Source organism: Rhagoletis pomonella, unplaced genomic scaffold (genome assembly GCF_013731165.1).
Source record: "Rhagoletis pomonella isolate Grant_MI unplaced genomic scaffold, Rhpom_1.0 Rhpom_scaffold_00017, whole genome shotgun sequence".
NCBI lineage: Eukaryota > Metazoa > Arthropoda > Insecta > Diptera > Tephritidae > Rhagoletis > Rhagoletis pomonella.
The window spans coordinates 4,153,885-4,165,208 of record NW_023458571.1 but is presented as its reverse complement, the minus strand read 5'-3'; the positions used below and the strand labels follow the sequence as shown (position 1 = coordinate 4,165,208).

Below are 11,324 nucleotides of genomic sequence, written 5' to 3'. Positions count from 1 at the left end.
AAAAAAAGTTATAAGGCGCAATTAATAGTTTGTGTTTTTGCTTTCGTTAATGGAATCAGCGAGTCGCAACTCTTTCAACTAATACGATGGATACCGTTCACAAAAACTCACCAAAAAAAAATATCAGATTTACTCTTATGGCTTGAAAATTCTCCAAACGCTCACAAGTACTATAGCTATAATGTTATACTTAATCGAATAGTTTTTTGTAACGGAGACTTACGAAAATATGGAGAAAGAAAGCAAAGAAATTAAATAAAATTTGAAAAGTATTATATTTTTACGTTGCTAACTGTTTGTTTTATTTTTATAAAAGATCACGGAATTAAAATGAATTAAACCCCACGAAAAGGATTCAGTGGGGGCTAATTCATACACCCCTGCCAGATATCTCTGTTGCCAAACCGGGACACTTTAGGGGGGAAAGAGGGGCAGGGGCCTCTCGCTCCCTTCCCTTTCGCTTCGAACAAATTACGCGCGAAAGGATGTAGTAAAATTTTATTTTGACAGACAAGAACAAAAACATAAAATCATGAGATCATGAGATCATTACAACGTACGCCAACAAAACAAAACAACTTATCACAACTAAAGCACAGAGAATTTTTCACAATGCACGCACCTTTTGTATCCTTTATAAAAATACAGTTTATACTAAATACATCAAAATACATAAAAATAAAATTTCTATACTTTGTGCTGAACTCGGGAAAATTCAATAAATTTGCATACAAATTTGCAACTTTCTAATCAGACTTATAAAAATTTTAAGAATGAAGTTTTGCAGCCCATTAAATTTTAGTTGATTTTTGATATTGTTTTTACTTGTTTTTCTTCCATGCAAACTATGTTCGACAATTCTTTTTATATGGACGACACTGTCAGCAAAAAAATAAATAAAGAATTCTAAAAATCAACGAAATTTTCTCAAAATTGGCTCAAAAGCTACATTTTCAAAATTTTTCTATAGGATCTAATTGGAAATTGTGATCTGATGAAAGAGCCTCCGAGCAAATAATTTTGTACGGCACTGTTAAGTACTATAGGTTTCATGTAGGGTGGCCAGATGCGCTGATTTAATCAGTACATGTGCTGATTTTTTTCCATTGTACTGATTTTTAAGAGCCCGAAATCGGTACGCAAAATCTACTGATTTTTTGAGTTCGTACTGATTTTTACATTTAATAAATACTTTTGTAAATTGCTGTAATTGATATTTGCTTGAGGTTTACATGTTCAAAACAATGGTTTTTGACAACTCATACGTGTGAGCAGATTGAAACCATTATTAAAAAGGTGTCAGCTTGGAATTTTTTCGTTTCCTAGGATTTCGCAAAATAACAACCTGTTTGGATTCAACCCAACCCAACTTCACGATTTGCAGGCTTTACAGGATTTGCAGGAAAAGCTGGTTTCGCCATTACTAAATCTTATGAAAGGTGGTGGTGAGTTAATCATATATTAAGTACACTGAGAAGATGACAATTAGAGATAATGTTTTGATTATAATTAAACATCCACTGAGAAATCGGCTGTCAGTATGTCAAACTTAAGACGACTACTCCTACGGTGCAATGTAAGTTCTAAAAATTTGGAAAAGGTGCAAACTGAATGTTGTATTTTATAAGCACACCAACTAAATATGTTTTAAATTTGTACCTTACAATATGAAAACAGATTCTGACTCGAGCTCGTCTTCTAGTACTTAATTTTCTCAATTTTTATAAATTTTCTAGAAAGTTTGAGACTTCAACTCACTTGTCTTTTGTTATAGAATTAACTATATCTTTATAAAAAAATTAAATTAAGTAAGGAAAGAAAAAAAATTCAAAACCTGTCAATACATTTTACTACTATTTTCGTGAGCTGTACATACATAGGAAATACCTCTGATTTGTTTTAAAGTAATGAATTTTTATATTGATAATACTATATGTATTTAAAAGTCTATTCGTTATTTTTTGTTAAATTAATGGGCTGTTAATAATAAACAAGTACGAAAGTCTAAGTTCGGGCGGAGCCGAACATTAAATACCCGGCGCTAGTATTAAATATATGTATTTCACCTTTCCGAAAGCTACCGCTACATGGTAAGCCGGGGTGTATCAATTTTGAGAAAATTAGCGTCCTTAAATTTCGAAATATTGAAGTTTCAAGATTTCTGAAATTTACAGTTATATGAAAAGCGGAAGTAATTTTATTCCGATTTCGATAATTTTCAACGTTTTGCTTTGATGTGGCAAGCACAATAACCATACCGAGTTTGCCACGCCCATTTTCCAAAATTTTATCATAAACGTATTTCTTGGTAAAGAATTGTTGCAAGCATCAATTTTGAATAAATTAGCTTTAATATTTACGATTTATCGAAGATTTTGTATTTTTCTAAATTACCGTTATATGGGATGTGGGCGTGGTTATTGTCCGATGTTAAAAATTATCGGCCATTTGGTATGCTGTATCAAGGTCAACTACTGTGCCAAGTTTGAAAGAAATTGGTGAAGCGGTTAGCAATATATGCACATGTAACCATAAGTGGGCGTGGCTATGCCCATTTTCCAAAAATTTGTATATTCTTATTTTTCGTCAAAAATGTATTGTAAATATCAATTTTGAGTGAATAATCTTTAATAGTTAGCCCATTTTCAATACCAACCTACCTTGGATAAATGGAAACCTACATACCAAATTTCGTTGAGATATCTCAATTTTTGCTCGAGTTATCGTGTACACGGACGGACGGACAGACGGACAAACGGACGGACAGACAGACATGGCTTAATCGACTTCTCTATTCATTCTAAGCATTTGTGTATACATTTCTCTATATCTATCTCGATTCGGTTTGCCTGTTACAAACAATCGGTTTGTGAACTAAGTTATAATATAATATAGTATAAAAATACGGTTGAAATGAGCTGATTTTTATGGCTTTATACTGATTTTTGATCCCAACTGTACTGATTATGTCACTATAATATCTGGCCACCATAGTTTCATGAAAGAAAAAAATTACAATAAAAGTAAAGATAACATTAAAATATCGAATCATATTTTTCGTTGCTGTGAAATTGCTTCAAAACCTCTGTCTTTTCCTTAGTATAATTGTAAAACTCTGTGCAGGATATTTTAAACGTATTTAGGTACATATATTAGTCATCAACTATTGCTTGTGCAAAGTTCAACTATCTGGAGATGTAACTACATATTTCAAAAATGAAATCGGTGCACTGAGAGAAAGAAGTTTAGAATCAGCGTTCGGACTACTGAAACTCGACTCGGGAGTAAATGACTCGAAAAATTGGAGTAAAAATGAAATTTTCGGAGCAGATTAACATTCTAAATAGTATAAGAAAAAATTAGTCTCTTTCCTAAACTCTTCTGAATAAAATCTGTTAAACCGTCAAAAAGGAAAATAGCTCTTAGAGAAAGGGAGAAACCAAAAAGTACGGGAACCACTCCGCAGCACATGGGTTCAAACCCTGGTCAAAGCAACATCGAAAAAATATAGAAAAAAGGTTTTTTCTTAACAGCTGTCGTCCCTCGGCAGGCAGTGGCAAACCTCCGAGTGTATTTCTGCCATGAAAAACAGCTTCTCATAAAAATACAATCGCCGTTCGGAGTCGGCGTAAAACTGTATGTCCTTCCGCTTTGTGTGACAACATCAAGGCGCACGCCACAAATCGGAGGAGAAGCTCGGCCAAACACTAACATATGTGTAAGCGCCAATCTATTATTATTATTAATTTATAATGTTAAAAAAAAACTTAAATTATCGGGCGGCGTATAAATTTCTGACCTTTTGTTAATAAGAGTTCTTGCGAATATTAAGCTTTCAACTGATTCGACATTAAGCCCGTTCCTGTATTTATTTTTAATGAGATTCATCTCCGAAAATTTTCTTTCGGCAGCAGCACTACTATATGGTAAAATAGCTAATGTCAGCTTATACTCTGCCAAATTGCTAAACATACACACATACACAAAACATTTTTCTGGTCCTTAATCATTCCCTTGCTTTGAAAAATAAAAAAGTGATTCCGCAAAAAAAGTGTTAAAGAGTAAAAGAGATAACTTCTGTCACACCTTTCTATACAAAATCTTGGTGCCACAAAAGTGATTGGACAACAATTATTAAAGTTAATTATTTTGTAATATATTCCTAATGTGAATGGAAAAAAGTAAAAAAAATCTGAGCATATTTCGGGCCAAGTGGAGTAGGGAGTAGATTTTAAATTTAAAAAAGAATCCGAGTAAATCTACCCGATCGGAGCAAAGTCCGGACGCTGTTTACAATTAAGAAAGCGTGCTAAATTAAAAAAAATGTGCATATGAAAGAGCACCAACCCAATTCGTAATTCAATTAAGTATAACAATTTTGTATTTAGTATAGAAATATTCAATTCAAATACGCCCATATTAAAATGAAGCGCTTTGCACCGATTGCTTTTTCATAATTAAGTTAAAAAATATTTAAATTCCATGCTGCCTGTAATGAGATTTGACCCTGACCCTCTGGAAATTAGCAAATTGTGGCAAGCATCTTCACCCACAGACATGTATGTAAATGTGCATTCAAATGTTGAGTTTGAATCAACACCACGCGTGTGTGGTATGAAAGTATTATTTTAAAATACGAACATTTTAAAACGATAATCAAATAAAAAATGTTCATTTTTACTGTGCGTTATTTCCCTCAATGAATTCATAAAATTTTCCGAATATTACAACGCGTTTTTTCTCTTAGTGTAGTGATTTTTTTGTACAATCAAATCGAAAACCGGGACACTTAAACGAAGCCCGGGACATTTTAAGGTTGGACCGGGACACCGGGACAAATAGTCTAAAACCGGGACATGTCCGGGAAAACCGGGACGTCTGGCAGCCCTAGCATAGGGCGACTATGATTACTCGGCCGTGCTATCATAGTAGCACAATGCCACTCATATTTGACTTACAAACAAAAAACGGGCAGGAATTTCAAGATTTCAACCCTGTTTTTATGAAAAATTTTATTTTTATCCGTATTTTTCTTTAAATCAAAATATGTTGAAATAAAAGTGAAACTAGAACCACTGATAGGAGTGAACGTGAAGAGGGAACGATTCAGTCTCCGCCCAATCACAGATCCTACAATAAATTTGTGTGCCGTCTCATGCTGCGTAGTTTATGTAGACTTCTTTATAACCACAGCGATTTACATATATTGCTGAAAATTTATTAAAAGTCTTGTAAATTTCAATTTGTCAATTTCTTAATAATTCATATTAAGATTTCATTAAAATAGAATTCGAATTATTGGAGTCTACGTTCAAAAACACATTTATATAAATACATATACATAAGGCACGGTGCACATTAGAGCGACACGATACGATACGCGATACGATATGAATGCGACATCGGCATGCTGAGTACGTGGGAATTGGTAGGAAGCGATGAAAACTGTGCACACTTGCACGACAGCGACACCGCTGCGATATAATATTGCATGCGTATCGCACGTGCGACACGGTTTTCTTAACGAGGTGAGACCCTTTCGCTTCAAGAAGGCATTATTTTAACATGGGCATGCCATTGGCGGTAAGCCCTTACCCGCAGCATTACCTTCAAACGAAGGGAGAACGCATGGATAAACAGAATCCAGAGAAGCGAACAAAGAATGCCTTACAGAATAACTAATGTAGAATGCCTAGATAAGTACATATATTTATATTAAATTAAAATCAGAAAATGTCTTAGAAGATTAAAATTAATTAAAATTTTTATAAATCTGTTTTTATACATACAAATCACATTAGGTCAAATGATTCATTTGGCTGTGCGAAAGTCCAATTTCGTAAGGGCAGATTTACATTATTTTTTGTTGCCATTCTATAATACACCAAAATAACATAATCTTCACTTTGTTTTTGTAAAACAAAAAATACCGTTAGACAGCAATAAACCAAAGTTACACTTTCAAAACGTTATTGGCAAGTTGTTTGCGCAACCGGTTTAAGTTTCAAGTGCATTTTTTGTGTAAAGTTCGAATAACTAAAGGAATATTTTAAATGGAAACAAAACTATAAGTGAGAGCTTATGCCCCAATTTAAAAAAGTGACTTTTTATCATTTGTTTGCAAAAACAACTGACTTATTTGCATAACCTCGAAAATTTTCTGATTTATTTCCATTTATGATTTTATATAAGCTTTTACAATTTTTTTAACCTTCGGCAAACGAAATGGAAAAGGAGATGGATAAATTAAGATGTAAGGAGTTGATTTTATTTTACTTAGCCCGCCGTTTTTAGCCGTTTTCAAGAAAAACGGTTTTTTCTGGGCTAATATGCTATTACAAAAGGTGAGTTGTTTGAAGTTTGGCTGATTGGCTGATTGGGTGTTCGAAAAAGGAAAAGCTTTTTTCGGTTGCCAACCATTTTGAAAAAATTTGGTGCTGCTGATATTTGCGAAAGTTCCATAAAACTCTTAGAAGAAAAAACCCGTATATTTTGCAATTTTTTATCAAAGAAAGACGAAAATTCTGGAAGGCATTTCGGAAAGGATGCTAAAATATTTAGATCTGCTGATGAAGTTCCGGATTCTAACTTTCATTATCGCTAAAATGCTAAAATACGAAAGCTAAAATTTTTCCGAATTTTCAGCTATCTTCAAAAATTGCGGTTCTGTCCTCCTTTTCGCTAAAAATAGCTTAGCCTAAATTTTTTGGTGATAAATAGTCAATTTTAATGGTGATAAATAGTGAAAATGGAAGTATGTGATAGCAAAAAACATAACAGCCTCAATTTGAATTACATTTCATCTCTTGTAGCGTAGCCATGGCTATGTTACAAAGACACTTGCGCCGATTCGCAAAGACCATTGATGAGCAGCCTTCGCAAAAAGACAAATCCTTGACAAAATTTACGGATTGAAATTTCAAAATTTTTTACTCAAAGTGAACAGAGCCTTGAATATTCGTTTGAAAAACATTCGTATTCTTTTCAGGAAGTTACCTGCGATTTTTGGTAAACGTGTCACAAAGCAGCATTTGCATTCTGAATATAAATAATATCGGAGGATTTGGGAATACTGAAACCTCAAATGAAAATTAAGTGTTTTATGAAGACTAACTGCTTCAGAAATCTCTCCTCAAGGCATATCTGCGAGACATGCAGTAAATATATATATATTTTTTTAATTCAGGAATTTCCAGAAGAAACCATTTATGTACATGTGACCATACTTATTTTATTATGGAGCTAATTTTATGAGTATGGTAAGAATGCAACTTATGTCAAAACCAAGCTAATTGGGCAATGTTTTTGAGTACTACTTAAACACATTTACTCATCATATGAACATACAAAAAAGAAAAAAGTCTCTTTTACGAAAGCCAAGTCATGTCTTCACATTTTATTTACTGCCTTTATACTTTTTTAACGTTTGCCATATTTTTATATTAAAATAATGCAATATTTTAGCTGCTATTAATTTCGCACAGAAAAGTTATCATTTGACCTAATGTGTATATGTATGTATTTAGGTATTTAGATTTTACTTAAAAATCGGTATTTACATACATGCATATTTAATTAAGTTTAAAATTGCACTTCCTCACTCTTGTACTTCACTTCATTGACTGACTTCAACTTCGCTGCAAATTGAACAAAGAAAAACATGAGTTTTATGCGAGACAAATTTCCACAGAAAGTAACAGTGGAAAATGAATTTTTGGATATTCATTCTATTTTTCAGCTGACTACGATGCAGCATTCTACTTTGCATTCTCCGAAATGAAGAAAAGAAGCGAAATAAAAAAAAAATATTGTAGGACATTCTACTTTGCATTACCGGCAATCCCTGAAAGAAGCGAAAAAATTCGAAGGCATTATAACGCTATGCCTTCTAGAACACGTTACCACTAAAAGCGATTACCGATTTTTTGCTGGGTATTTGCAATAAGCATGACCCTTTTTTCAGGCGGAAACATCTTCCTCAATTTTTTTTATTCAAATTTATAAAAAACCCATGTTTATGAACTATACAGAAAAAAACGACTGTACAACAGACATGACTAGTTTGGCATGGAGAAATGTAGCGTCTGAGGTAAATGCACAAATGCAGGTAAATGCACAAAAGAATATTTTTTGTGATGGTTTATTTGCTTTTGTTTTCACGTCTTTAAAAAGAAATTTAAGGAATCCAATAATTTTAACCTATTTATTTTTGATTTTGAATAGCAAAAAAGATTTGGTGGTTGTTTAAATGTTAATGATTAACTATTTTGTTTCAAATATTCCAATAATTAGTAATCAGTGTAATTAGAAACAATTAAGAAATAATCATCTCATTTACCATTAAAAGAAGAAATCAGATATAATAGCAAATACTAAAAAATTATGTGTGTATGTAGGGAATTAATTTTTATTATTTGTTATATTTTTATGTGTTTTTTTTTCTTGAGTGTTATTTTATTATATTTAAAGAGTTTTTAAATTAAAGAGAGAAAGAACAAATTTGTGTGCTCTATTACACAATGCTACAAAAAATAATGAAGTAAAAATACCTGGTAAGTCATGTTATTTTTCAGGTAGGTTTTGCCGAGTGAAGTAAGAATCAAGATACGAAATTTTTGTCAAACACCCACACAATCTTGATTTACTGTTAAAAGCCCGGTTTTCCGCACTCATAAGCTTGTAACTCAGTTGACTATAAACCGAGTTTAGACCTTTCGAATGATATATGTATATAAACTTTTAGAAAACTTAAGAGATCTGTGTGTATTTTCTGTGTTAATTTTTTCGTCTTTTTTCAAATTTGGCAAAGTTTTCACGCACTATTTTATAAAGCAACTATACTACTCCTGAATTGATGCAATATTAATATTTGGTATATAGTGATTTTTATTTAAAAAAATCGGGGGAAATCTGACTAAGTTATACAACCTTTCATGAGAAAAATAATGTTTTTGGCTATATAACTCAACAATTTTTGCTTAACCTTTTTTTTTTGTTTTTTTTTCTCCTTGTAGTGAATGCAATATTCTGAAATAATTTGTCATGAAAATTTGAATATCTCATTTAATTTTTAGCCGACTTTGTAAAAATAAACATCAGTTTTACTCGATATTAAACATACTTTTCTCTTTTTTTAAATATTTATAGATATAAACATAGACCCATCATTCGAAAGGTCTAAATTCGGTTGAGAAGCAACTCACACAGTAGCACATATTTCGAAAGCGAGGGTCGTCTATGTTTGGCGGGCAATTATCAGGTGTATTTTAATTTTTTCATTGAATTAATTTTTTGACGCGGCGTAGCCAAAGCATAGCGCACAACCTACTGCTGGGTCCCGGAACGCTCCACACTAAAACCGGCTTTGGTATACGTCATACATTTCCGTCTACCAGTTTTTGGAAATAAATTAAAATAACCTAGTTGAAAATGTCATTAGGTGACGTCATTTGTGTGTTTCCAAAATTTAACAGTTATATGTTTGATTAAAGTTTTTTTATATTTCCGAATTGCCCAATATTTCTATAAAAAAAAAAAAATTCTATCATCTTACAGGGTCTGATCCGAACCCGTTAACGTCCGCGTATAGTATGTCACCGGCAGCTGGATTGCCACAATTCGGTAGCACCACATTATCGGCCTCGCCACTGACCAGTATGGCATTAAGTAGTGCCGCAGCTGCAGCGGCTGGCAAACAAATCGAAGGTAAGTTCATTAGTTTTAGGGCCGGTTACTTAGTGACTGGTGAATAGCCCAGTTATGCATACTTGCACTGCTATACCATTTTTACGTAAAAATCAAAACCCAACAGAATTCTACATGTTAAGTGCTATGCGTTGGGTAACCGCTTACACGCAAACCCCGTTTAAAAGATTCTTATGTGACAACCCTCATGCAAAGCTAAGTATGCATAACTGGGCTATAACACTAATTACAGGTTAAACATCCTCATCGACGTTATTGACTCCTTACTATATGTTAACGGTGGACAATCGCGGCTCTTTGAGTCAAATGCGGCTCTTTTTACTTTCTCTTTGCATAGAACATTTTGGCTCTTTTTATACCCGAGCGCACTTGTGCACAAGGGTATTATAACTTTGTTCACATAACGGTTGTTTGTAACAGGCAAAACGAATCGAGATAGATATAGACAAATGTATACATAAATGATCAGGATGAAAAGAGGAATCGATTAAGCGGTGACTGTCTGTCCGTCCGTCCGTCCGTCCGTCCGTCCGTCCGTCCGTCCGTCTGTGCACACGATAACTCGAGTAAAAATTAAGATATCTTAACGAAACTTGGTACGTGTACTTCTTTCGGGCGTAGGACGGATGGTATTGAAAATGGGCAAAATCGGACAATAACCACGCCTACCTCCCATATAACGGTAATTTTCAGAAATACGAAAACTGCGATATTTTAGTAACTACTGAAGATTATTAACTCAAAATTGATATTTACAATAATTTTTAGATGAAAAATAAGAATGTTATAAATTTTTGGAAAATGGGCGTAGCCACGCCCACTTATGGTTACATGTGTATATCTTGGTAACCGCTACACCAATTGCTTCCAAACTTGCAACAGTTGTTGGCCTTGATACAGCATACTAAATGGCCGAAAATTAAAAAAATCGGAAAATAACCACGCCCACATCCCATATAACGGTAATTTTCGGAAATACGAAAATTGCGATATTTTAGTAACTACTGAAGATTATTCACTCAAAATGTATATTTACAACAACCTTTAGAGGAAAACTAAGAATGTTATAAATTTTTGGAAAATGGGCGTAGCCACGCCCACTTATGGTTACATGTGTATATCTTGGCAACCGCTGCACCGATTTCTTCCAAACTTGGCACAGTTATTGACCTTGGTACAGGATACCAAAAGGCCGAAAAGTTTTAAAATCGGACAATAACCACGCCCACATCTCATATAACGGTAATTTGGAGAAATACGAAATCTTCGATAAATCAGTAAATATTAAAGCCAATTTATTCAAAATTGATGCTTGCAACAATTCCTTACCAGGAAATACGTCTATAATAAAATTTTGAAAAATGTGCGTGGCACCGCCCATTTATGATCACATATATGTATCTCGGTAACCGTTCTACCAATTTGTACCAAACTCGGTATTTTTATTGTGCTTGCTACATAAAAGCAAAACGATGAAAATTATTGAAATCGGACTAAAATTATGGCTTTTCATATAACGGTAAATTTTAGAAATGCTTTAAACGTCAATATTTTGAAATTTAAGGACGCTAATTTACTCAAAATTGATACACCCCGGCTTACCATGTAGCGGTAGCTTT

General features: G+C 33.3%; 1 protein-coding gene across 3 annotated transcripts in view; it reads left to right on the top strand.

The window, feature by feature from the left end:
- LOC118749524 (CUGBP Elav-like family member 2) overlaps positions 1 to 11,324 on the top strand; it is a gene marked incomplete at its 5' end in the record, with an annotated part of 442,012 nt that overhangs the window by 269,406 nt on the left and 161,282 nt on the right. For 2 of the 3 annotated variants that reach the window (XM_036484331.1, XM_036484329.1), the window contains 1 exon segment: positions 9,556 to 9,705. In XM_036484331.1, coding sequence (XP_036340224.1) covers positions 9,556 to 9,705 — 150 coding nt within the window. 3 annotated transcript variants of the gene reach the window in all.